Genomic DNA, 26,538 nt, shown 5'->3' with positions numbered 1-26,538 from the left:
TACACCACACACTGCATTTTACATGCATGGTCCTTCCTTTATCCCCAACCTAACACCAACACAGGCAGTGTGGGCACAGACAGGTCCAGCCTCACCAGCTAACTACTGGAAGTGTGAAAGGAGAATTCTAAAAAGCAGAATCTTGACTCACAAATACTATGGAACACTCATCAAAGGCTTTATTGATTTTGCTGACTGCTGTGGGGACCAACAGGACATTGTGCTTGTTGAGGGAATGTGAATAGCCGCAGGTGTGCACAGTCGGGCGGGTGTAGTCAGGAAGGACAGGCAAGTTTGGTGGGTGCAGGGTGGGCTGGACCCTGGGAAAGGACAGCCAGCATGCCGTGGTGGATGGCAGGCACTGGCCCGTGTGTCACCGAGACCACTGCTTCTCTGCATGGTCTGCAGCTCGAAGCAGTGAAGGTGCTGCTGCCCCAGCATCCCCCACCCCTCACAGCTGTGGTAACATGAGTCTAGGCGCAAGTCTTTGTGGGTCAGCTTGTCCTTTTCCTGGTGCAGGCTGCAGAGCCAGCAGCCATGTGGCCGCTATGGGCCTGATGTGGGACGGATATGTGACAGCCGCAGCCTCACACTTCCTACCAGAGGGGCTGCATTGGCTGCCGTTGGGATGGGAGCCTGACATGTTCCCTTACAAGACCTGGTGTCGATGTAGGCATCAGATGGTTGAATCAAACACCCACACTGAACCCGCTCTGGGGACCTCCAGGAAGGGGCCTCCTCTACTCCTCCCACTCCACAGTGGCTGTGACTGCATCCCCACGGCCCTTGTGAGGAAGGAGTAGGGCTGTGTGGTCTGGCCCCTTCTCTCTATCACTCTCAGGGATCCTCTGTGCCCCTCATTTCCCAGGATGGGGTCCCTGCTCGTCAGCCCTGGTTTCTGCAGGTGAGCCATGAATGGGACAGGGACAGTTCCCTCCCTTCCACCCACAAGGCTGAACAGGGGCACCTGCTCTGGCCACTTCTAGGGTCCAGTGTCCTCAGAGCTGGTCCCTGCCTGACCTTCCAGCGTGAAGTCTGGGTGTTCTTCAGACAGGCTCTTCATGTCCTTCACACAGAACGCAGCAAACTGCAGGCTGGAGTGCAGGTCCCCTGAGCCCATGTGCCAGGGAAGTGGAGACTGCCGGCAGGGTCCCTAGGGCCACCAGGTGGGCAGCTGGGCTGTACACCCAGCTTCTCTGCATGGCCCTGAGGAGCTGGGCTGTGCCTATCTTGTACTTGTGCCTGGGCCAGGTAGAGGTGGAGCAGGGGTTGGCCTAGAAAAGGAAGGCACTCACCCTCCCTGGGGCTCTGGGGAGTCAGTGTGGGATGAGCCCCGCACTGGGCCCCTGGGCCACCTCTCCCATTCCCACCCCAGCTGTCCCAAAGGAGCCAGCACACAGCTGTGGTTCAGCAGCTGTTTATTGAGCATGAGCCCTACTCCTCCTTCTCATCGCCGTGGGTGATGATGTAGCACAGGGACTTGTAGTCGATGTTGCCGGCCAGGTCCATGGGTGTCAGCGCAAACATCTGCTCCACCTGGAGAGGCAGCAGCTCGCTGAGACTTGGCTCCAGGGCCTTCCAGCTGCACCAGCCCTCTGCCTGTTCAGCCCCAGGCTCTAACACCCTGGAGAGTGTTCTGGAAGAGGGCCGCGATCGAGGGATACGTGTGCCCCTGAACATGGGGCTTTGTGTGTACCCTCACACCCTTTCATTGGGGAGTCAGGGCAGGTCCCAGACAAGGTGCCAGGGACAGTGCTGATGGAATCTCACCTCGGCTGGGGAGAACTTGTCCGCCTGCGTCAGTAGAAGCTGCGTGAACCTGGGGTTCAGGGGTATGTGAGCAGATGGGGGGCTCCCCAAGGGCTGCACCCCTACCCCAGCACACTGCCCGGGTGGGGATTCACACTCACTCGTCTTTGTTCACCACCCCTTGGCCACTGGGGTCGAACATGCGGAAGGCACTCAGGATGGCTTCCTCGGGGTCTGTCCCTGGGAGGCACAGGCAACCAGGTGAGCCTGCCTACCAGGCCCACCCAGGGTGAACCCTGACACGTGTCCTGGGGCAGGAGTGGGGGCATTCCTTACTGTCCTCCAGGGGGGCCTGGCTAAGATACTGGGAATGGGCATTTTGGAGGGTTTATTTTCCTGACCCCCACATCAGCAGTGTGTACAGGGGTAGTCCATGTACTCTGGGTGGGCTTGGCCAAGTGGGTTACTTCAGGATGCAGGGGGTGCGTGCTGGGGCAGGGGGTCCCTGTGGTACACACTGGCCATCTGGCTAAGGTAGCCCAGACCGGGCCCAGGCTCACCGTTGAGCTTCTCCCCAAAGAGCGAGAGGAAGACAGTAAAGTTGATGGGGCCCTTCCCCTCCTGCAGCATGGCGTCCAGCTCCTCATCAGGGACATTCACCTTCCCTGGGGGTAGGAGGCAGAGGCGGTGAGCACAGGGAACAGAGCCCAGAGCAGGGCCGGGAGGTGGGAGCTGGGACGGGGCACGGAGAGGGGCTGCACTCACCCAGCTGGGAGTAGGTCTCCCTCAGGTCTGACTTGCAGATGATGCCGTCATGGTTCTGGTCGATGCAGCTAAAGGCCTGTGAGGAAGGGACCTTCAGTAGGGACGGTCCCCAGCCCAAGGACAGGAGCGAGATGGCGGGGGGCAGGGCACTGTGAGGGCACAGAGCAGGGGACTTGCAGGAGGAGGTGACAGTGCCCGTGACACTCACTTCCTTGAACTCCTGGATCTGTGCTTGCTCAAACATGGAGAAAACATTGGAGGAGCCACGTTGGGCTTGCTTGGTGGCCGCGGCCTTGCCCCGGGTGCTCGCCTTCCTGCTGGCCTGCAACGCCATAGGGGTGTGGGGGGGGGGTTCGCACTCTATCTTCTGCATTCCCAGGAGAACCCCCACCCCAGGCCCTGACCCCAGGCCAGGCACTCACCATCCTCGCTGCGGGGATCTGGCTGTTCCCCCAGCCGCAGGGCCCAGCCCCCTTTATGTCCCAGCCTTATCACCTGGAGTTCCAAATAAGGCGAGGTCCAGAGGACAGGCCCAAACTTGGCAGCCCCCGCTGGAGCCGGGAGAGAATGAGGGGCCCAGCAGATTCCAGTCACATTCCTGGTGTCCTTCCCCTCTGCCCAGGGTATGACACCTTGGGACCTGTCCGGCCTGCAGAGCCAAGCCCTGCCTCCCTGAGCAGAGCAGCCCAGCCCAAGGTGCTGAACCAAGGGTACATGCCACCCCCTGTGGCTGTGCCCCTGTGGGATCTCCTCATGCGGCCTTCCCTGAGGGGTACCTCTCTGGGGACATCTCTACCTCTGGCTTGGGGCCTTACTGTTCCCCAAGCTCCAATGCATTTGTACCCATGCTGGAAACTTCCAATGGGCAGGGAGGGCCAAGTGCTGAAGGCATATTTCCCATCTGCCCTGGGGCACATGGACACTTGCGACCTGTGATGCTGTTTGCATGGTGCCCAGGCTCCAAGCATCCCAAGGGACCACCACAGTTGGGTCCTGGAGCCCTTGGGTGGCTCTGGACCGTGGGTGAGCCCAGGGCCCTCAGCTGTCTCAGAGCAGCAACCTAGGGGCTAGGCAGAGGGCTGAGAAGTAGGGCAGGCAGCAGGGGGATCCCTGGTGGGGGGACATTTAGGGCTTGCACCTCTCAGACCCTAGTCTCGTTTTGTGTGGCGTTTTGTAAGATCTTTATTGGTTGCAAATGGAGATCATTCCATTCAGATGTGTAACCTACCAGGAATTTTATTGGAAAGTCAGATTATTACAGAGAAGAGAGACAAAAAGAAAGATCTTCCATCCAATGATTCAGTCCCCAAGTAGCTGCAACAGTCGGAACAGAGCCAGTCCGAAGCCAGGAGCCAGGAGCTTCCTCCAGGTCTCCCATGCGGGCGCAGGGTCCCAAGGCTTTGGGCCGTGCTTCACTGCTTTCCCAGGCTACAAGAAGGGAGTTGGGTGGGAAATGAAGCAGCAGGGACACTAACTGGTGTCCATATGGGATCCCAGTGCATGTAAGGTGAGGACTTTAGCCTCTAAGCTACCACGCTGGGCCCCAGGAATTGTGTTTTTGTTATACATTTGAAAGGCAGAGTGACAGGGAGAGAGAGACAGACATGGATCTTTCATTTGTTAATTCACTCCAGAAATGGTCACAACAGTGAGGTGGGAGCCAGGTTAAAGCCAGGAGCCTGCAACTCCCCAGGGTCTCCCATATGAGTGGGCAGGGGACTAAGCACTTGGGGCCTTCAGCCACTGTCTCCCCAGACTCATACAAGGGAGCTGGGTAGGAAGTAGAAATGGCCAGGACTCAAACCAGCACTCCCCATGTGAGATGCCAGTGTCACGGACAGTGGCTTAACCTGCCAGGCCTCAGTGCTGGCCCCTACCCACACATCTTCACCAATCAGTGCAGTGCCCACACTATCGTATAAAGGAGGAGGAAAGCCACTGACATCGAAGCGTCTCTAGCACGTGAACACTCGGTTCTGATGAGCTAAGCAGACATCCCAAGCAATCCCATGGGAGAAGCACCTGAACCAAGGGGAGCCACAGTGTTGCTTTTGATTCCCATGGGAAATGCGGCACACAGCCAGCCAGAGCGCCCCCACCCCCAGCACAGCAGTGCCTGGCCTGCCACTCTCCTCTGCTTCCTGTATGCACCCATGGGCGGGTGCCAGCGGCCCAGGCCTTCCTGTGCCCTGTCATTGCCTCTGCCCCTCGCCACATCACTGCATCCTGTTCCCACAGTCACCCCATCACTCTTGACACTTCGCAAAGGCCGGATGTGCCCGGACATACAGGGCCTGCAGAGGCATCTGAGGGCACACGGTGTTGGCTCTTCCCATATTGTCCTGATGCACAGTAGCCAAAGAACAGTGCCCAGGCCAAGTCCCAGTCTTTCACATTTTTTTAATTAAAAACTCCACACAGCCCCACGATGGGCATGGAAAGGACAGGGGGCTCTGGAGAGGGGCTTGGGTGGTTCCAGGGCAGGGGAGGGTCCTGAGTCCCGGGCTGGCCCTGGGGGCTGAAGGTGCCATCCTGCCTGGGGGAGCAGGTAGACCCTTCCCCCCAGACCCTGCCCCCACACGTCCATTCTAGAACACAGCTACTCAGGGTGATGCCTGGGAGTATCATCTGGGGAGTGACACCATCCCCCCTGCCCTTCCCAACAGCTTAAGCCCCACACAAGCTTCAGCTGGCCCCAGGGCCACTCTGTGATCAGCCGCTGGACCTGGTGCCCCAAGTAGGGTGAGCTCCCTGCTGTGGGAGGCAGGCAGTGTAGTGAAGTCCTGAGCCACATTCCTTGATGTGGCAGGGCCTTTAGGCTGCCCCTCCAACGGACTCTGCCACAGACATATACTGCATTCCCCCAGGCTAGCTGTGGGGGGCTGGGGCCTCTCCAGGCCAGGTCTCTTGCTGGGAGAACTGTCCCCTACCGAGCCAGGGCTGCCTTGCACACACTGCCGTCCTCAATGGCCCAGCATGCAGGCCTTTTTACAGGCCACAGCCGAGATCAGCGCTGCGCCCCGGCCGCTGCCCTCCTCCGACTCGATGAAGGTGATCTCGCAGCTGGGCGTCAGCCTGCGCACGCTGGCATGGAACCGCTCCTTGAAGCTGCAAGGTCAGAAGCGGGTCTTCATGGCTCCTCGTGCCTTCCAGACTTGTCCCAGCCCATGCTGCCACCCTACCCAGGACATCAACAACTCCAGGACCAGGCACAGGCGGCGGGGTGGGGGACTCACCTCGGGTGCAGTTTGTACACTGAACCGTCCACGCCCACGGTGATGCGCATCACGTCCACACAGCGGCTTTCGCGCATGCGGTTGATGACGCCTGCCAGCCCAGCCGAGCACATGTGCGCAGCGCGTGTGGAGACGCTCTCGCAGGCCCGGCGCACAATGTCGCAGTCGGCGGCTGAAGGCCGCAGCCCCAGCGTGCTCAGGATGTTGTAAGTCTGCTTGCGGTCGCCAGAGTCGCTGCGGGGTGGGAGGGCCGCTGAGGGTTGCCCAGGGCAGGGTTTGGGGGCTTGGCCTCTGGCACAGAGCGGGTCGCAGCCCGTCTGCGCCAGAGGCCAGCAGCCTCCTGCCCAGGTCAGCTCCCTCCAAGAGCTGGGTGTCTACCCTCTCGGGAGCACCGGGACGGTGCCTTGAGGCACAGTGAAGCCCACGGCAGCCCCGCCCCCGCCCATGCCCCCTGCACACCTCTCCACCTGCGACACGAAGCGCGTCTCGAAGGCGCCACGCGTCCGCAGCTGCTCTGAGGCCTCCCCGCCGAAGAGCAGGTTTTCGTCCGCCAGCCTGAGCAGCACTAACCGCACCAGCTCGCCCATGTACTTGCCACCGATGAGCTTTTCGTACCTGGAAACCCGGCGCCCGGTCACACAGGTTGGCCCGCCACAAGGGAGGCCGAGCTGCCCCGCTCTGGTCACTGGAAGGCCGCGGGGCAGCGCTGGCAGCCTTTGGGACCCCGGGTTTTAGGAACAGGGGGCATTGGGAACTTCTACATTCAGCTCAGCTAGGGGAGGATAAGCTTCCTGCCCTGCAGTTACTATGCCCTGCCTGCAGGAAGCGGAGTCACCAGTGCTGACACATGACAGCTGTGGCTGATGATCACCCGCCAGTGTCCCACAAAATGCCACTGTCCACTCTGCACAGGCACAGCTTGCACTTAGCCAGGGGCATGTAGGGGCTGTGCCAGGGGCGTCTAGGAGCTGTGCTGTGCACTTGTCTAGGGGCGTCTAGGAGCTGTGTTTGCTCATGGGAAAGGGAAGACACATTCTCTAACCACAGTTGCTGACACACCTGCATCCACCTGTTCCCCAGGGGCCCCAGGGGACACGGTCATACTGAACTTCTCCCCAGTGTTGTCTGCACACAAGCCCGAAAATTGTGGGCGGGCCGGGCACCCGAGTGAGAGCAGCCCGAGGCAGCCGGGGACACATCCTTACAGCTGCTGACCGGGGTTCGCGGAGCTCTCGTCCACCATGCGGTCGTACTCCAGCAGGAACTCGTCCAGCTCGCCCGAGTCCCCGAAGGCACCCCACTCGGTGTTGACGCACATGCGGCCCTCGTCTCCTTCCACCAGCTCCACATTTTGCATCTCCTCCATGTAGCAGGCGTTGCAGCCGGTGCCTGGGGAAGATGCCGGGTGGGCTCAGCTCCCACCAGGGACTGGCAGTCTTCAGGGAGCCCCAGCAGGTGCCCCCGCTGGGGGCCTCCCAGGCCAGGGGGATGGTTTCCTGCGTTGCTCCCCCAGGCTAAGTGGGCTGCGCTGACTGGAAGGGCCAGTCTTGGGGTTGTCCTCCTCCCGAAGAAGGGATGGTGACAGCACCCCAACCCATGACTGGATGGTGGGAAGAATCAATCATGTTACAGAGTGGGGTGTTTGGTCTTGTCTGTGCACTGCCCATATTTTCTGGCCCTTTCCAAGCTCATGTTTTAGTGTCTTGTTTTGGGCAGTGTTTGGGGGCATCCCAAAATTAGTAAGGTCTGTGGGTCCTGGAGCAGGCCAGACGCTACTGCACGCTGCAGAACTCCTGACATGCAGGCCCTGGGGGAAGAGGAACATGACGTCCTCGACATGTGAGTGGGACCACCCCTGGCGTCCTGTAGGGGACACTGCCCAGGCTGCGCACCGAGGGATGCAGGTACATGGCTGGGGTCCATCAGCTACCTGGTTTTTCTGGAAAGGTGGAAATCTAGCCTATGAATGTTTCCCATGTCCAGATCCTGGTGACTGACAGTGCCACATAGTGCACAGAGGCTCACGTCAGGGAGCAGCAGTGAGCTGCTGGCCACCCCTGCTGCCTCTGCCCTGGCAAGGGGCAGCCTGCTGGAACTCCTGGCAGGGGATGGGGCTGTGGCCCTATCCAGAAGTTGAACTTGAAGGCAGCCCAACCCCCATCCATGCAGGTGAGGAAGTGAAAGGGACCTGCAACGCTCGGTTGGAGCTGGAACGCACATGACAGGCTGGGTGCCTCTTTGTTAGACCTGGGATGTTAGACCTTTGTGTCCACGCTGTCCCAGGGGCTGTAATCAGATGGGAGCCAGGAGCACACACATGTGGCCTTCCAGACTCTACACAGCCAGAGAACCATGACCATGACTCCCTGGTCACTAGACCTCCCATCCTGTGTGCACTGCAGATGGCTGAGCTGGTCAGCTCGCGACCACCCCAGTGACTTCTGAGAAAGGCTGGAAAGGCTGATGGGCAGTTCCACTTGGAGGGCCTGCCACTTCCACTCAGGGCTGGGTGGGGCCTGGGGAGGCACTGGGGAGCTGGGACCCAGGCAGATGCTCCCTAGAGTCTTCCCGGAAGCAATGACTCAATCACTGTCACTCATTTTTGGCTGGTCCCATCTGTCCAGCCATGACCCTGGCCCATGGGAGCCTTACCTACAATCATGCCAACCTCACACTGGCGGTCCTCATAGTAGCAGGAGATCATGGTGGCCACCGTGTCATTCACCATTGCCACCACATCCATCTCAAAGTCCTGTGGAGAAGCACAGGGCGTGTCAGGGCTGTGGGTAGCTGTGGGAGAGGGCAGCTGGGGCTGGGCGCTCACCCCTCTCCGCTTGATGGCATCTCTTAGGAGCCCCACGATGTTGTTCCCTTCTGCCCCCGAGGCCTTGAAGCCCTTGGTCCAGTTGAGGAGGATGCCCTGTGGAGACAGGATGCTGGCCAGGGCCCCAGCAGCCACATGGCTTTGTGAGTGGAGCAGAGTGGTGCTGGATCCCCACCAGTCTGACAGTGTTGGTGCTGCGAAGCCCAGAGACAGGCCAGGCCTCCTGCACAGCAGCCCTGACCAGCAGCTGCCTCAAGGCTCCGCGTGGCCTCCCTGCCAGGCTGCCGTGAGCTGTGAGCTGGCACTGCACCTCACCCAGAGCACTCAAACTTGATGCGCACATTTCCTCTATCTGAAAAGCACCCAACTGAGAGCTCCCACCTGCTGGCTTGCTCTCCAAATGCCAGGCCCGAGCCAGGAGCTGGGCACTCAGTCCGGCTCTCCCATGGGGTGGCAGGGGGCCAAGCCATCCCTGCTGCCTTCTAGGGCGCTAATGAGTGGGAAGCGAAACCTGCAGCGGAGTGGAAGCTCCAGCCCGAGGCTTGCGCACAAGGCGCAGGCATTCCCAGGCCGTCCTAACTGCCGTGCCACTTGTTTGTGTGGTTTACCTGTGCAACTGTAGCTGCTGGCTAACCTGCAAGCTCCTGGCAGGTGGGAGTCTATGGTCAGCTGGGGCCCCTCAGACACCCCGGGCAGCGAGTGGCAGCATATCTAGTGGGGGGTGTGGGGCACTCAGGCACAAGGGAGTCGGCTGCCATTTCGCCATCATTCCCATCCACGGACATGGCCATTGCCCTCATGGCTGGGGCCTACTGCAGGGCAGCAGAAGCAGAGCTCCTATGGGGACGCTCCCCCGCCCTGCCCACCTTGTCGATGTCTTCGTGTCGGACAGGAAAGGAGAAGGTGAAACCTAGTGGCAGCTTCTTGTGCTTGAGCTGATGCTTGTCCAGGAAGTCAGAGATGCACTCGGAGATGTAGTCAAAGAGCTGGGAGGCAAACACAGGGCTGGCCACAGGCCACATGGTCCCAGCCACCCTGCACCCAGCCTGGCCTCCCCTGGACTCCCTGGAGCCCTGCTGGTGCAGCCCTTGGAGCTATGCTCCAGCCCACTAGGGTCCAGCTCAGACCAGCTCAGACTGTGGACAGAGGCATGCCCCATGCCCCTGGCCTTAACTGGCACCTGTCATCTCTGTGACTTGCAGGTGTCCTGGCTGTCCTGTCCACACGCTGGGCGTTGGTCAGAGTCCTGTGGTGAGCACTGGGGCCCAGGGAAGGTGTCCCAAGCCCCACCCCCATCATGAAGCAAAGCAGACACTAAGCAACAGATGTGGTGAGGGCCACCGTCCCCTGCCCTGGGCCCTGGAGGTCAGCAGCCTCTGCCTGGCTGGGTGTAGGAGCTCCAGCTTTGCCAGCTGCCTCCAGAGTCCTTGCTGTTGCTGTGTCCTCCCAACTCCCCATTTCTCACAGGGGGCCTTGCTTCCTGGCAGGCCTAGGGTGCTGGGCAGGTGGGCCCTCCCATTGGGACCTGCTGAGCCCCTGGATCTGGGAGGCCACACCTCACCCCACCGGCCTGGCTGCTCACCATCTCAGCGGTGCCGGTCATGGCATCTTCGGGGATGGAGTACATCTGGTGCTTGGTCTTCACGCTCCACTGCCCCACTTCGCCCTCCCCCACCTTCACCAGCATCACCCGGAAGTTGGTGCCACCCAGGTCCAGGGAGAGGAAGTCCCCGACTTCTGCAGAGACAGGGAGAAACCATCAGTTATTGACACTGCCCAGATGTTGTTGTGGGACACACCAGCAAGTTCTGGGAGGGGCTAAACTGACCTGAGGAACTCATGGGAGAGCCTGCCTTGGCAAGGCCACCCAGAGCCCAAGGAGCAATTGAGTTCCAGGGTCAAGGGACAGACTCAGGAGGGCTTGGGCCTCCTGAGTGGGCCAGTGGGAAAGGCCGGGACTGTGAGATGAAGGGATGCCAGTTCTCCTGGGGTTTGAGGACTCCAGGGTGGACCAGGGGAGCCAGAGTGACTGCCACCCTGCTGGGCAGGGACTTCCTGCTGCCTAGGGGACCCTGCCTCAGGCACTTGAAAGTGCAGAGCCCAAAGTGGGTGCTGCTCTGGGCTACACATGACTCGCAGCTTTCCCAGGGTAGGAGGCAGCCTGCACTGGCCTGCGTACCCGAGCCTTCAGGGGTGGAGCGCACGTAGGTGGGCAGCATCTTCACGCTGGCCTCCTCATGGGTCTCCAGCCTCAGGCCTCGGGCCATCTCCTTTTGCATACGCCGCATCACCTTCTTCAGGTCTTCCTCCTGCAGCTGGAATTCCGCCAGGATCTGCTCCACCTGTATGAGGACAGGAGGCGCTGTCACCAGGGGCTTCCGGCATACCCAGGGTCCAGGGTGGCCGTTGTGTCAGACTCCTATGCACGATTGAGTTAGACGAGCTCCAGCCCAGACTCTCAATACGCTGTCTGGCGTATTTGCCCGTGGTGCCTCAGACTGGGCAAGGGGAGGTGGGTGGTGCTGACTGGAGGCAGTGCAAGGCAGCAGGCAGTGGCATCGCTGTGTGAACATCTGGTCATTCTGCTTCTCGGACGTCACAGGCAGAGCTCCTTGAGCCAGCTTGTGCCTGTGTGCATGGCAGGAGCCATGTCCAGGGCTCTCAGAGGTGACCTTGACGGTGACTGGCTATCTGGCCCAAGGCAGGACCCTCAGAGCAGAGGTGTGGGCCACACGGGAAGCAGGTGTATGTGGCCCAGGAGCCTGCGCACCTGCAGCTTGAGTTCCACTGCTCCACTCCTGGGCACAGGGGTGGCCTGTGGTGTGGTCACTGTCCCCCAATCTCAGTGTCATGAGGACTCGGCTCAGGCCAAGTAGCCTCAGGAAACTGGACCCTGCATCTGTCCAGCCGTGTGTCTGTCCTTTGTAGAGAACATGTCACTTTGACATTGTGGTTCTCTCTTTTAATGGTGAACCATAAAGGAGGACGACAGACACAGAGAAACACCACGGGTCTGATCTCTACAGAAGCCACACCCTGACCTGAGTCTCACACCTGAAGGCCTGGGCTAGAGACTCGGTGGTGGCTGCAGGCTCTGGGGGGCCGGAGAGCCGAGCGCCTGCAGCCCAGGTGTGCCGCGGGCTCCCAGCTCGCAGCTGGACTCCAGCATGGCCCTGGGAAGTGGAGCACTGTGGGGGAGAGGACCGTGCACTCGCTCTCTGCCTCTCCAACAGACACGATCATGGAGATTGTTGTTACTCCATGCTGCACACAAGCTTTCAACTCCGGCTGGGTGGCAGCACCACTTGGCCTTTTTCCCTCGGTTTTTAGAATCTGCACCTTGAGCCATTCGTCAGTGATTGCTTTAGAGAGAGCAGGTGACATAGTTCTCATTGCCTGATTTAACTTTTGTATTAAATTTTTTTCATATTTATTTTTATATGAAAGGCAATTACATAGAGAGACTGAGAATCTTTCAAGCACTAGTTCACTCCCTAAGTAGCTGCAATGGCAAGAGCTGGGCCAGTCTGAAGCCAGGAGCCTGGAGCTTCTTCCTGGTCCCCCATAGAAGTGCAGGAGCCCAGGGACTTAAGCCATCCTCCACTGCTTTCCACAGGCACATTAGCAAGGAAGTGAAGCAGCCGGGACTTAAACCGCCACCCATGTGGGATGCTGGCTTTGCAGACAGTGGCTTGATCACTATGCCATGGAGCTGTTCTATGGAAAGCTGACATTAACACAAGGAAGGTCCTTAAGTGTTCCACAGGCTTCCTGCAACCACAAGGAGACAGGCTGGGGTAGGGAAGAGCGGTCAATGCTAGACCCCCAGCTACACACACGATGGCCAAGGAGCATTCCTCACCACCCATGGCCAAGTTATGACATCACCTCCTGCAGTCCAAAGCATCCCAACACACAGATCCTTAATGGAAAGCCAATTCTTATTGAGGCCACAGACTTAAAATGTAAACCCAGTAAAGTCAGACAGTAGGAGGGCTGGTGTGTCCCAAGACAGAAATGAACAACACAACGGCCCCATGGTGACCCGGGGATACACGGCCCTGCCCAGGTCCAGGCTGTCCTCAAAGCTCCACAGCAGCAATGTCCTGCCCCCCAACACAGACTCTGCAGGTGAGACAGTGAGCACGGGCTGCAGCCCTGGCTGTCCTGCCGTGAACTGGAACTTCTCCAGGGGCACACAGTCCTCTCCTGGCCATGCTGGGGAGGAAGCAGCCGCACCTGCTGTGAGGTTTACAGGAGCCCGGTGTGCAGGTGCACACAACCTACATGCTGCTGATGGGGGTCTTCTTCCAAGATGCATTTGTTCAGAGACACAACTGAGCGACATTTATGGCTTTTTCGCGCTAACCTTGTCAACTTCCCCAGCAGCCTGGCAAAGGGAGGTGCTGCCACCCAGGGAGCTGCCGAACTCACAAGAGCCCCAACCTGGGGCTCAGGGACCTTTTCCCCCCGCTGACCTTGACCAGGGTCGCATAATCGGGACCCATGGACACAATGAGACCTGCTGAGGCCCCACACTCTGCATGCCTGGCGCCGTGTGGGTTGTAGGAGGCAGGCAGCCAGGTCCCACTCCCAGGAGTGGTGGGGAGAATGGAGTCACACAGGAGACAGGGCGGGTGAGGAGAAGATGAGGCCAGGAGGGCAGGCAGAAGGCTGGAAGGCTGAGCTCTTGGCTAGGTGGTTCCATGCGGTCACAAAGATACAGCATGAGCAGTGAGGGGAACTGATGGTACAGAGTGGGGAGGACAGGGGACAGAGGAGGGTGCCACGCTGCCAGCTTTGGAACCTGTCAAGAGAGAGACTTCCTTAGAGGCCACAGGCCTGGCTGATGTCATCGTTTTGTTCAGGTGGTGGGGAGGCTGGCTAGCCAGGCAGGCAGTGCGCCTTGGAGCAGGTCTCCCCAACCCCTGTCCAGAGCACAGTCAACAGGCAGGACACCGAGGGCCATGCCCCGAAGACAAGCCGACTACGGTTGGCCTGAGGAGCTTCCCAGTAGCCCCCAGGTGGACCATGAGCCCCAAAGGACATAGCCAAGGGCCAGAGCTGCCTGCCCCAGGGCCACAAGTCCCTCCACTGCCTGAGTGACTCTGGCCGCCCGCCAGCTACCGAGGAAGACTTCTGACTCACCCAGAGCGGGGTGGCCTGAGAGCCAGGAGGTACGAGATCCTCAGGGACCAAGGCCCTGAGCTGGGCACTCTGGGCCCCAGGGTTGCACCGGGGTGAGCCGCAGCACCATAAGGGCAGGAGCCGGGGCGGGGGGAGAGTAGCCAGCACAGGCCCCACTGCCTTAGCCAGGACCCCCCAGTGATGCAGGGCCTTAGTGCCCGCTTGTCATCCCCACCCCTGACCTGGACTCTGTAAAACCTGGGGATTGCCCACTCAGGGTTCCTGGGGTGGTAGGGGAAGCCTCAACAGAGTTGCAGTGGACTGGGCCTGCCCACTGGTGGCATCCATGGTTATATTTCTGGCTGCAGCAGCAGGAGATTTGAGGGAGACAGAGATGCTCCTGCCCGTGGTCACCTATATAGGTAAGGCCTGGCCCCAAGTCACCCGCAGCGGGCAGCCCAGGGCTTCTGTGCCGAGGTCCAGCAAGCGGCTATTAAAAGAGCTGTGCTCACTGCTATGGGGTGGGAGGGGCCAGAAGGGTCAGGGCCAAGGGCAGGCTACTATGCCCTCCTAGCACAGGTTGGGCACCGCTTCCTGAGGACAGAAGGGGCAGCGGGTAGCCCACTCATTCTGTACTCGTGAGGGAAGGTGGAATGCCATCAGCTGTACTGGAGGCAGGCATGCTAAGAGAAACACAGGGGGGCTGTCCGAGGGGCCCAGCCTGTGCCAATGCCAACAGGGGTTCCTGGTGGCCGTGCAGCTGGGGGAATGCCCTGCCTTTCCTGGAGTCGGGCACCTGCATGGTGCATGGGTTTGAGAGGCAGTCCAGTGGCTGGAAGGCCAGGTCTAGGGTTTTTGTAGAAGTTGGCCCATGAGGGGGCTCGATATGGGGAGCACAGGGCCAAGGGGCTCCGATTGCTCAGGCCAGCACAGAGCTCCCCCCCAGTAGGCCCCACAGGGACACAGCCAAGCATCAGCCCACCTTCCAGCTGGGATTCTTCAACTGTCCATCACAGCAGCCATGCAAGGCCACACAGGCCTGGATGTCAGTGTGCTTGCGCACAACCACGAGGCAGCTAACATCTTCCCAGGCCCCAGTTTGGGCTCACCTGGGAGTGACCCTGATGTGGGCTGGGCAAGCTTGTCCCTGCCAAGCTCTGCTAAAATTAGCCTGAACTGGAGGCAGGTCAGGGTCTGTGGGGGCCATGTCAGCACCACTGGCCTGATTATCAACCCCAGGAAGGCCTGGACTCAATCGATCTCTTTCTCAAAATAGAGCAAAGATGGCCTCACCAAAGTCCTGGTGACTAGCCACTGGCCACAGGCCATCCAGCCCTGGCTCTGGAACCCTGTTTGCTCATGGGGGTGGGTTTGTGCTGGGGTTGGACTTCAGGATCAGCCAGGCCAAGCAGCAGCTGTCCCTGGGGTTGCACTTCTGCTGGCCTCATGCGGCACCCACAGAGACGACCCGCACCCTGCATTCCTGCTCTGTGGGAGGTGGGTGTGCAGGGTGTAGAGCAGGCTGCCTTGGTCACACTGCCCTTCCTTCCCCTCAGGCTGATGACCAGGTGCCTTTTCCTGGGGGTTATTCCTTGCCCCCTACTGACACCTGTGAGGCAGAGAGGGGTCCAGCATCCCTGACACCCCATGCCACCTGGTCCTGCCTCAATGCCTTCTGTGCAGGGGAGGGAGCCACACTGGGCCAGCACCACACTGCAAGCCAATGGCAGCAAGCAAGGAGCATCCCTGCCCTCATGGGTTCTTTGGTCCTAAAATTGTCCAGGGCGGGAGCAGGAAGGGAGGGGCGCCCAGGACATGCCCGGGTCTCCAGGGTGGCCCGAGGAAGATGTGAGGACGTGTACTCTGAACAGCACACTGATGGCAGGGTAGTTCAGCACGGTGAGGAAGGGGAGATAAAGGAGCAGGAGAAGAAGGGGCTGCTCTGTGCCCGTTGCCACTCATGGGCTGAGAGACAAGCTTCCCTTCAGGAAATCTTAGGACAAAGTACCAGTGATGGGTATTTGCCCACTCCAGTAGCACAAGCTGGGATGTCGCCCACACACGCAGCTCCTGGATCAATAAGGGTCACCATATGGACATCCTGCAGGATGCTGGGCCCCAGGGGAGGCTGGCTGTGGAGGGCAGGCCGCTCAGGACATGATGGTTTCCAGCCTGTGTTCACTTGGGTGACTCCCCTGGGGGAACGCCAACTGCCTGACATCCCAGGAAGGTCCCTCCCACCAGTGGGCAGCTCCCGCTGGCCAGGCAGGTGGGTGACCACCCCAGAAATGCCAGGTCTTTCTCCCTAGTCTTCTCTGTTGGACAACTGTCTCAGACCACTCCACTACCCTGCCCAAAGTATACAAGAAAGAAAAGCTTTGTTGATGGGAGCCACTAGGATTCAAGGCAGTGGGGCCGCAGCAGTGGCCCAGGGGACACAGCTAGGAAACCCAGCATAGCCCCTTCTGTCCAAGAGAGACATCTGTGAGCCAGATCTACCCACCTGGGGCAATGGTGACCTCAGTGGTAGAAATCTGAGTGATTTTAACCTATGTCTCTTTGTGCTTTTCCAGCTCCTACATTCTTATGTAATGAACTGTGAATTTATGGAGAAATTTCTCAAATTCAAGTTAAAAAAATTGCAAAGGGAGGAGTTCTCCGCTTTTCTTACACAGAAGCACCAAAGCCTGGACTCCCCAAGATGAAGGTCCACATTTCAGTGGGCAATTCTGGAGACCCCAGTGCAGGTGGGAAACCAGTGGGCGCAGGAGGCCAGAGAGCCCCTGGCAGCACCATGCCCCAGCCTGTTCCTGGCCAGGTGCGGGTCTGCTGATGCAATGGCTCTGGAGGCCAGCTTGGTGTCGCAAGTGTTTGCTCACTGCAGGATGGGCTCCAGACTGGCTGTGCCCTCATGCTAGGTGGCAGGCCAGGGGCCCAGTGAATGAAGACAGTGGAGGGGCAGTGGAGCATACCAGAGCTGCTTGCAACAGCTGGCATGTGCCCGGGCCAGACCCGTCACTGGTGGCGACTGACCTGTGAGGTGGGGGAGGCCCTCAGGAGAGAAAGGACTTTGGAGGATGCGATCGTGCCGGGGAGGTGGTTGGGATCTACCAGGGCTGCTGCCTCCAGGTTGTTTCTGAGAGTCTGCAGGACCAGGTAGGTGCTGGGAGCTGGAAGCATCTTCCGCAGCTGCTTTGCTGCTGGAAATGCCAGAGGCTCTGGCTCCAGCCTGCACATGGGGTGCCTCTGTTTCTGCCTGCTCTGCCCCTATGTTTGACTTCAACAGCAGACAGGGCTGGAGGCCTGAGGCAGCGACAGCGTGAAGCCAGCCCTGGGTGGGGGACATGGGCTGAGATTGGCTGAGGGGCACTGTGAATCCGAGGACTGGCTGAGAAAGGGGTGGGGTGGAGGGTCAGCTAGGACCCTTAGAGACCCAGGATTGCACACTCCTAGGTAACGCGAGATCCCAGTCGGCATCCAAAGGCAGACCTGCTCTAGGGGAGGAGGGGCAGTCAGCACTCAGGCTGCCCAAGCCTTTAATCCGTGGCAGGTACAACGTCAAAAGCCTACCCCAGAGCCTGCTGACTATTCCAGAACATTCTAAGGAGGAAGATCAGGCAGCACAGCCTCACCTTCAGGTGTGAGTCCTGCACTAAGTCAATGAAGCTTTTGTCCAAGATGACTGGGGAAGGATGCAACACGGGAGAGCAGAAAGCTCCATGGGTTGGTCCCTCTCTACCCAACTGTTCAGGAAGATGGGGGGAAACCCTGAGAAGCAACTACTTCAGAACTCTGGAACCTGGGGGCCGGTGTTGTGGTGTAGTGGTGTAAGCCGCTGTCTGCAATGGCAGCATTCCATATGGGTAACAGTTTGTGTCCTGCCGCTGTACTTCCCATCCAGCTCCCACCTAATGTACCTAGGAAAACTGTGGAGGATGGCCCAAGTACTGGGACTCTCACCTACATGGGAGATCTGGAAAAAGCTCCTAGATCCCAGTTTCGGATCAACTCAGCTCTGGCTGTTGCACCATTTGGCAAGTGACTCTACTTCAGACGTGCAGGCCTCAATAAAATGTTGTTACTATGTCACAGATGACAACATGAACAAACCCTGACTACACAGTAAGTAAGGGAGTCCTTACATACAAGAACAAATATGGATAATTCCACTTATATTAAATATCAAAACAGGAAAATTTACAGAGACAGAAAGAAAAGCAGGTCTGAGGGGGACACAGTGCTGTGAGTTTCTGAGCAGGGTGACAGAAAGGCTTTGGAAATGGACGATGGGTGCCTGGGGCTGGGAGCGGAAGCACTGCACCGACTTGCACCTGTACCAGTGGTAGGAACAATCAACTTTACCTCCGACATACTGTGCCACGGTGGAAAGAAAGAGCAACTGACAAGCTCATCTATTTTCATGGTAAAAAAAAAAAAAAGCAAGCTTTCTTTCTTAAAGGGAATCGCTGCCCAGCCACGCCCATGCATGGATTCCCTGTCCAGCAGGTGTCTTGATCAATAGCAGGCATCAGGCTGGGCACCACACTAACTACACACAGGGCTGCAGAAGCTACCACAGCTCAGGGCTCCTCCTCAGGGCCGAGGAAAGGGGACTCCCCCGAGGCCATTTAGACATCTCAATAGCCGGACTCGGCACGGGGCACAGGTTCACCTGGTGGGACTGCTGTTTTTGGTGTTCTTAAGACCTCACTGTTAGGAGGGAGACAGTCCAAAGAGGGATGCAGGAAGGGAGGGAGGGAGGGAAGAAGGAGAGGAGGAAGAGAAGGAAGGAGGAAGAGAGGAAGAGGAGGGAAGCAGGGAGGGAGGAGGGAGGGCAGGATGGAGAGAGGGAGGGGGCAGGAGGGAGGATGAAGGGAAGGAGGAAGGAAGTAGGGAGGGAGGCATGCTAGGATGGCTGCGACCCCCTCAGTGCTGGGCTCCATCCCCAGGTCAGATTCCTGCAAACTGATCATGGCAGGCAGTGGTGCGGTCCAAATGACTGACTTCCTGCTGCTGCATGGGGAACCAGGACTAAGCTTTCCCTCTGCCCCATCCCAGGCCAGCGTGGGCAGTGTGGGGAGGGAACCAGTGGACAGGAGCGCTCTCTGTATTTTTCTCTCTCCAATAAACTGATCCACAGAAAGCAGACACAAATGCCACGGGCAGCAGATGAGCTGGGTTGGGCCTCTGCCACTCTGAGCAAGGCCCCCAAGGTTTATAAGGAGAAATTCCAGTAGCCAGCCTTGCAGAAGCAGAGGACCCTGTGTGTGGGAGGCAGTTTCGGGAGCCCACTTAGGATGGTGGCCAAGGAAGGGTCCTTGGAAGCATGGGCTGAGGCACAGCGGGTGATGCCGTCGCCCCAGGGCCCTGTGCAGGTGCACGCTCCCAGCAAGGGAAGCACGGTTCCCGCTGGCCAAGATTTGGTCAGCACCACAGACCAGCCTCCGTTGTTTCCCATCCTTCCTCTTCCCAAGCACGACGTTCTAGGAAGGATGCCCTTGTCCCCTCCCCAACAAAGGACAGTGACTTGTCAATCGCAGAGCACAGAAACAGGCAGCCTAGCTGAACCCACAGCTGGAGCTACTTGTCCTTTCCCCGACTCCTGCCCTTCCTGGGGGCCTGGCTCAGGACAGAGTGGGTCAGAGAAACAAATACTCCAGTGGCTCAGAACGAGGTGCACGGAGGGTTCGCCTGCACGCGCCAGGGCTGGAGGCTACAGCGAGCAGCCACTCTGTCCACTCGGGAGGGAAAATGCTGTAAACTGCACTGGGGGCTGAGAGACAGTGGGCTCGGCTCAGCGGTCGGAGCAGTACACAGGGACATGTTCCACCCCCAAACACCTTCTAAGGAGTAAGTGGGAAACCAGGGAACAGCGCGTCCATCTCCAGATGCAAAGCTAGCCCACGCTGGCGACCAAGTGGAATCGGAATAAAGGACTTGGTGACAAGGAAAACGGAAACCAATCGTGCAGAAAGCATCCAAACCAGACAACAGTAAACGTGTTGAATAATCCCAAACCTGGCTCTTCAAAAAGACCACAGCAGCAGACCAACGCTTGGTGATGACACCAAGCCACTGATGAACAACTCAGAAATGAGAAAGGACCTGGATAACAGACCAGAGCCCGTCACAGCTAAGAATTCCCTGCACATAACTCAGAAACCCGGAGCAGGTAGATGATGATCCAAATTGCTTCAGGAAGACAGGAAGACTTAGACAGGAACAACAGCCTAGAAAAAACTTTTACCAACAAGAATTCCAAACCCACCCAGCTGCTCTGCTTCTGATCCAGCTTCCTGCTGATGTGTCCTGGCAGATAGCAGGTGATGACTCAAGTGCTTAGCCTGACCTCCTCCCCGAGCCAGACCCGGCTGTCTGTCGTAGGCAGCTTATATAAGGTCACGTGCTCACGATCGACAGGACTCATCATGGACGTGGTGGGCAGTGCTCTGTCACCTCTAACTACCATGTGCGGAAGGGCTGGGCAGCACTCTGTGGCCTGCCTCCATGTGATGCTGCCGGGTCATGCCTGCTTGCCGCTAAGCAGTGTGGGCCCAGACCCCAGGCTCATCGCGCAATAATACCCTTCTTGCTGCCACCACCTCTCTCCCCGTCACATAATGTCACCACACTGTGCCTTCACAAAGCTGGAGCCCATGGGCAGATGGCGTATCAGCAGTGATGGCAGGGGTCAAGGGCCATGACAGCTCCTCCGATCTCAAGGGCAGACCCACGGCAGACCCTAGTGGGACCTGAAGAACACAAATGGAGGCGCACGGAGAGGGCTATAGGGCACTGGTGAGTTTGGCCTCAAGGCTGGTGCAGGGCAGGAGGGGTCTGAGACCGTGTGCAAGGCTGGCCAGGAACACACTGGCCTGAGGGCTCTGGGACAGCCACACCTTGGAGACTCACGCCTGGGCTGAGAAGAGCCGGAGCCTGGGCAGGCAGTCCTGGTGCTCCCGTGGGCTCCTCTGCAGCATGGCTGCATCCCTTTTCACCCCACCCCTGCTTTCTGGCCTTTCTCCTCCCTCTTCCCTTCTCAGCCCAGGGATGGACACCCCTCCCTGCAGCTCCCCATCAGGGCCACACACTTCTTGCTGCCTGTCTCTGTCTCCACACCTGCGCCTGCTCTGGGGCCTCCTCAGGGACATGTTCCCTAGTGAGACACTCTTTGAGCACTCCTCCTGTTACAGGCTGCTGAGAATGCGAACCAAGGGCCAGCTCTTCCTCTCTGCCCAGCCCTTCCTGCCTAGTGTGGCCTTTCGCCTGCCCAACACTGCTGCAGACAATTTCTAATGAGAGTGGCCACGGTCCAGAACCACAGGCCACCTGTCCACCCTCTTCTCCTTCAAGGCTCAGGACCTGCCAGTTCTTCCCCATTCTGTTTGGTCCCTGGCCCACTTGCCTGGGTGGCCCCAGCTGCCGCGCCCCAGGCAAACTGGAAAATGTTGATCCTGTAACCTCAAGCACTCCTTCCAGTGGGCCAAGGTGCCCAGGACAGCTGAGGCACTGGGTGGAGTCCAATGCCCCCTGGGCTGCCCTCTCTGGTGTCCTGGATTGGACTGTAGCTCCAGGCCTCCAGGTCCTATGCAGAAGTTCTAATCCCACACTATGCTGGTAGTGACCGGTTTAGATCAGTTAGTTACGCTGGGAGGAACAGTGGGTGGAGCTGCAGGGTGGGAGCAGCTCACTTAGGGGAACCTACACCAGAGAGCTTGGGCCAGCGGCTCGCCACCCAGGAAGCTGCAGTGGGAAGAGCCCATGCAGAGCCTGGCCAGCACCTGGGGCTGCACTCCCCAGTGTGTGCCTGCCATGACCCAGACTGCACCTGACTGCACCTGCAAGCAAGCCTGCCCTCCCTACCCCCTTCAGGAATGGTGCTCACCAGTCACTAGGCCAAAGCTCACAGCACCTGCTAGGGCTACGGCCTCTGTGCACCAGGTGCTCCGTGAGCCGAGTGTGCCCATTTATTGTTTACTGGACAGCAGAAGGGGCACCCTGAGGGGAAGGTGCCCAGGGCCCACCCAGGGGGCAGAACTCTATGTTGGAGGGGTGGATCAGCCCTGGGGGGGGATGCCTGGGAGCCCCAGCCAGTAGGAGGGGGCCATGGCAGGGGCCAGAGGGTGCTGCCCATGGACCTGGTCTTGCTCGCAGGGGGTTGGGGTGCCCAGGTCAGAGGAAGCCTAGACCCGGGACAGAGCTCCTGTGGGTTCTGGAGCCAGGGCCCCAGTGAGATCTGGAAAGCTGGTGCAGGCGGCGGACTGTGCTTACCCGCCGCCAAAAGACACCAGCAAACCAGCATCCCTTCTGCATAGCACAGCCAGAGCGCAAAGCAGTCTGCTCCCCCAGAAGTCTGCACGGCCAAGGCCACGGTCAGCGAGTGGGTCGCTGACCCACCTGCCTGGGCTCCAAAGTCAGACCTGGCTCAAGAGAAGCAGTGCCTTCCAGGGGACACAGAGCTATCTGTGGTAGCCAGGCTAGCCCCATCCCTTGCCTCTGCCTTGGGCCCTGGTGTGGCTAGGAGTCCAAGCCTGCTGTGAGCACAGGGGCTTGGGAACCCCAGCCCAGCTTTCACTGAAGTGGCCCCTGGCTATGTACACACACATGCACGCCTACATATGTGCATGTGCTCACACAGGCACACCTCACACCTCCAGCTTCATCTACATGGCTGCAGCCCACACGACCCCTTTTTGGCTCTCTGGACATCTGTCTGCTTACGCCTCTCAGGACACCCGTGGCCACCTCCTAGGAGGCCTGAAGTAACCCTCAGGCAGGACCTATCAGCCACAGCACCAGGGAGAGGCAGATGCACCCTCTGACTCAGGCTGGCTGCTCTCTTTCCAAAACCATTAGCCATGCCCAGCTCAGATAAGCAGGTGTTTATGCTGACTTCGCACTTCACACAGATGGGAGAGGCAAAGGGAACATGCCCTGGTGCCCCCAAGCCCGTTGCCTCCAAATCTCCACCATCTAGAATCCCCACCACCCCAGAACCCTTGCTGCCCTCAGGGTACTCCACAAGAGAGGGGTGTGGGCATGCCCTGGCCCCCAACCCCTGTCTGCAGCTCTTCCCCGGCTCACTGCTGGCCAGGGCTGGCTCTGAGCATATTTGCATGGCGCTGTTTAGGGAGAAAGTCACAGCCCCTCTTCCCCACCCCCACATTCCCTGCATCTGTGACCCGCCTGACGTCCATCCGTCAAGGGTTGTCCCCAGGTCCCCTGCCCACAGCCTCTCCCCAGACGTGAGGTGGCAGCTGCAAACCCAGGACATGGTTACCTTCTCCTTCTTGGCGGCCTCCATCCTGGCTCTGTTGTCCAGCATCTGCACAGCAGCCTGTCACCCGGCACTGGGACCCCCGAGCCCCAGGCTCTCCCCACCGGGGTCACGGCCAGTGCGGGCCCTCAGAGGCTGTGGTCCGGCCGAGGCTGTGTTGCGGTCCGGGGTCCAGTCAGTCACGGTTTCCTCCTTTTCATCGTTCTCCCGAGGCCCATCAGGCCGGGTGTCCTGCAGCTGTGGCCATGGCAGCTCTGGGAAGGGGGAGGGGACAGCGTCTGCAGCACCAGTGGCCTGCTGGCGGGGGAGCACACCCAGCCACCAGGGTCCTCTTCCCTCCCGGGGTGCACAATGACTCCTAATGAGGCTGTGGACCACTGTGTCCCTCACGCCCGGCCTGCTTCCTGGGTACTGTCACGTTCCACACTTCCTGCTCCAACCAGGTGTGGAGTAGGGAACGCGCCTGCCACAGCCTCTGTGCTCCTGAGAAGGCCTGCGGCTGCCATGGTGACCCTCCTGTCATTAGCGCTGCCATGCGGAAAGCCAGAGTTGATGCCCAGGTCTCCAGCCCCATCGTCAAGACGACCGCAACAGCACCTGCTCCGGCAGCCTATTAGACCTTGCCACCTGCTCAGCTCTAAGGCTGTTGTCTCAGAGTGGAGCAGACGTTCCGGGAACAGAGGAGTAGACGGCTGGGTCACTGGGGTTACCGCGGCAGCGGGGTGGGGGTAGGAGCAGGACCACCAGCGCCCTTCCTGCTACTTCACGCCCTGCATGGGCAGAGTGGGCCTGCCTCCTGGAGCCCACGCTGAGACCAACATGCAGACCACAGGCCTGAGGGGGCCAGCTTCTCCCGCTCTGGGCTGGGAGTGCGCAGCCACCCACACTCTGGGGTTGGAGCGACCCTGCAGACAGTGGAGCTGGCCCAGGGCGGGGGGAGGGGACGGTGTTTCACACTCACAGCACTTCTCAGTTGGGACTGGTACCTATATAGCATGGCTGGCAACCACCAGACGAACTGGGATTAGTGCAGAACAAGGAGGGCTCCGAAGGCAGCCAGGGGCCCCTGGGTCGCAGGGTCCAGCCCATGGAGCGAGAAGCAGCTGTGAGCTGCTCCAAATGGACACACCGCATGCTGCCCTCGCTGAGGGTTTCCCGTTTGACCCTTGCCAGCACAGCTGTGGTGGGGACGGCCGCCCCTGGCCAAGGGAGCATAAGTGGCGTCTGCAGGCTGCTGTGCCAGGGCCAGCTCTGCACACACGTTACAGTTGGTGCTGCCTCCTCAGACAGCTTCACCAATGTAATTACATCTCCTGATTTTTGTTTTTAAAAAGACTCAAAGGCAGAGTGACAGAGAGGACACACACACAATCTTCCATCTGCCAATCCACTCATGAAATGGCCACAACAGCTGGCACTGGCCCAGGCTGAAGCCAGGAGCCCGGAACTCCATCTGGGTCTCCCATGTCGATGACATGGGCCCAAGCCCTTGGGCCATTGTCAGCTGCTTCCCCGGGCACATCAGCACAGAGCTGGACCGGCACTCTCATTGCTGGAGCTGGGTTGACATTCTGTTATAGGGTGCCGATGACACCAGCTGCGATCAGTCTGCTGCACCGTGATGCCGGCCCTGACACCTTGTTACTGTTAATGTTAGGTCCTAGGTGGCCTCCTGTCCAGTCCTAGAGCTTGAGCATCTTGGCATGGCTCATGGATCTGTCTTCTTAGTGCTGTTTGGACTGTACCACGCACCTTTCCTCATGTGTATGGGTTGCTACCATTCTTCTTAACTGTTACAACTATTTCCATTAAACGCTTCACTACATATAGATTTGTAGATGGGCCTGGCTTGATAGCCTAGCAGCTGAAGTCCTTGTCTTACAAATGCTGAGATCCCATATGGACACCAGTTCTAATCCTGGTAGCCCTACTTCCCATCCAGCTCCCTGCTTGTGGCTTGGAAAGCAATCCAGTACAGTCCAAAGCCTTGGGACCCTGCACCCGCGTGGGAGACCTGGAGGAGGTTCCAGGCTCCTGGCTTTGGATCGGCTCAGCACTGGCCATTGCGGCAGCTTGGGGAGTGAACCAGTGGACCAATCTTCCTGTCTCTCCTCATCTCTTTATATCTGACTTTCCAATAAAAATAAACCTTTTAAAAAAAAGACTTGATTGACAGCTTCCTTCATCATACAGAACTTCTACATGAATCTCATTTTACTTTTTTGCTTTGGGAATCTCAATAAAATTATTTTACTCCAAAATTGTAAAACTGTTCTCCCACATTTCCTTCTAATATCCCTCTCCTCCCACTCTCAGTATTTATCCGTCACCTGGTCTCTAGCCTTCCTGGGATTGTCTGGTGCACTCAGTCCTCCTCACCCATGGCACACCTGTGCTCCCAGCCACTCTTTCTGCTCTCGGGATCCTGAGGCTGGTTACCAGTGTGGCATGAGGCATGAGTCTCACAGGGCTACTCGTCAGGCACACTGCTCTTTTCCCCAATCTGTAATATGCACTGCACACGCAGTTTGTATTCCACTGCTGTATTTCTCCATGGTAATGTGAAGGTTCTGCTCTGGGTACCTGTGAGCCAGACCAGGGTGTCCCAGCTGAGTCAGGACACTGTGATGCTGTGGCCGCAAGAAGGAGACAGACAGATGGGTGAAGCTTGCAGGCAGCGACCAGCCACCTCCCATCCATCATGGTCTGCTGGGAGCCTGGGGGTGCTCCTGGTTGGCCCCAGGTTCTGCTGAGATGGACAGGAGAATCCCAACCCTTCCATTGGTGGGTGGGGAGATGGCTGCAGCTGCAGTGGGCTCCCAGGCATCACATCCCTTTTCCTCTGGGGTACTCTCTTCTAAGCTGCAGAGAGGGGAGACAAGGGCCGTGGTTCGGGCTTTGCCCAAGACGTTTGGGGTGGTCATCAACAGTCTGGAACTGGGCAGTCTGGGGACAGACTGCCAGGCGCCCTGTGTGCAAGGCGGCTGTCCGCCAAGGGCCAAGCCTGAGGCTGCAGGCATCACCCTAGGATGGCCAGCTCAGGAGCTGGGGTGCTCATGGAGGGGAGGAAGCCTGCTGTCCACCTCCCTCCTGGCGGCCTCAGCGGCTGCCTAGCAGCAGAGATGGCCACGTCAGCAGGGCAACCTGACACCCTGAATAAGAAAACAAAAACTGCCGAGAAGAGCTCCACTGGCTTCCCCCAACCCCGCCTTCTATCTCATACCTGCATCTAGCTGTGTCCGCTCCCTCTTTGCTGTTTCATGCTATGGGTCTCTGCAGGGCTCCTCCTCTGCCTGTGTCGGGAACAATCTGCCAAAGTGACGTGGCACTTGGCCTGCCTTTGCCTCGGGTGCTGCCTCTTTCTCAGCCAGCACCACATTCGTTCGGAGAAGGGACAGGGGTCATTGTAACTAGTGTTCAAGAAAACACTCCGGGCTTTGAGTTACACATTCCTGGCCGGAGAATTGGGGGCGCAGGTCATCTCCTGTCTCAACCCCTCCGCCAAAGGTGAGAGACACAGAGGGAGTTCACCTATACAGTCACCCACACTGCTCCACGAT

General features: G+C 58.9%; 2 protein-coding genes across 7 annotated transcripts; both read right to left on the bottom strand.

The window, feature by feature from the left end:
- Positions 1 to 1,401: 1,401 nt before the first annotated feature.
- MYL7 (myosin light chain 7) lies at positions 1,402 to 2,878 on the bottom strand. Its single transcript, XM_004582263.3, has 6 exons — positions 2,723 to 2,878; positions 2,515 to 2,590; positions 2,310 to 2,414; positions 1,911 to 1,989; positions 1,771 to 1,819; positions 1,402 to 1,536 (listed from the first exon to the last, which is right to left on the bottom strand). The coding sequence occupies exons 1-6, from the start codon at positions 2,846 to 2,848 to the stop codon at positions 1,435 to 1,437; spliced, it is 537 nt and encodes a 178-aa protein (XP_004582320.3). The 5' UTR covers positions 2,849 to 2,878; the 3' UTR covers positions 1,402 to 1,434.
- Positions 2,879 to 5,305: 2,427 nt separating this feature from the next.
- On the bottom strand, positions 5,306 to 25,089 carry GCK (glucokinase). Of its 6 annotated transcripts, none has more exons than XM_058678070.1 (13): positions 24,980 to 25,089; positions 23,965 to 24,177; positions 22,982 to 23,232; positions 10,754 to 10,916; positions 10,157 to 10,311; positions 9,441 to 9,560; positions 9,209 to 9,285; positions 8,575 to 8,686; positions 8,403 to 8,502; positions 6,956 to 7,139; positions 6,210 to 6,365; positions 5,751 to 6,003; positions 5,306 to 5,622 (listed from the first exon to the last, which is right to left on the bottom strand). In XM_058678070.1, the coding sequence occupies exons 3-13, from the start codon at positions 23,024 to 23,026 to the stop codon at positions 5,503 to 5,505; spliced, it is 1,485 nt and encodes a 494-aa protein (XP_058534053.1). In that variant the 5' UTR covers positions 23,027 to 23,232; positions 23,965 to 24,177; positions 24,980 to 25,089; the 3' UTR covers positions 5,306 to 5,502. The 6 variants fall into 6 exon arrangements, with proteins under 6 accessions (XP_058534053.1, XP_058534054.1, XP_058534052.1 ...); XM_058678071.1 differs by having other exon boundaries at positions 5,751 to 5,984; positions 6,218 to 6,365; XM_058678069.1 differs by having other exon boundaries at positions 5,751 to 5,984; positions 24,980 to 25,074.
- Positions 25,090 to 26,538: the final 1,449 nt, after the last annotated feature.

This window comes from Ochotona princeps, chromosome 20, assembly GCF_030435755.1.
Source record: "Ochotona princeps isolate mOchPri1 chromosome 20, mOchPri1.hap1, whole genome shotgun sequence".
NCBI lineage: Eukaryota > Metazoa > Chordata > Mammalia > Lagomorpha > Ochotonidae > Ochotona > Ochotona princeps.
This window is presented reverse-complemented; position numbering and strand designations above follow the sequence as displayed.

Bases quoted from the DNA above. Each gene is read 5' to 3' on its own strand.
- GCK (XM_058678069.1), bottom strand. From the start codon at position 23,026: ATGCTGGACAACAGAGCCAGGATGGAGGCCGCCAAGAAGGAGAAG. The intron at 6,366-6,955 runs GTAAGGATGTGT...CCGGGTTTCCAG, and splicing joins GCGAACCCCGGTCAGCAGCT to GTACGAAAAGCTCATCGGTG. The intron at 5,623-5,750 runs GTGAGTCCCCCA...CTGACCTTGCAG, and splicing joins GTGTACAAACTGCACCCGAG to CTTCAAGGAGCGGTTCCATG.
- MYL7 (XM_004582263.3), bottom strand. From the start codon at position 2,848: ATGGCGTTGCAGGCCAGCAGGAAGGCGAGCACCCGGGGCAAGGCCGCG. The intron at 2,415-2,514 runs GTGAGTGCAGCC...TCCTACCCCCAG, and splicing joins GGAGACCTACTCCCAGCTGG to GGAAGGTGAATGTCCCTGAT. The intron at 1,820-1,910 runs GTGAGTGTGAAT...CCTGAACCCCAG, and splicing joins GGGGTGGTGAACAAAGACGA to GTTCACGCAGCTTCTACTGA.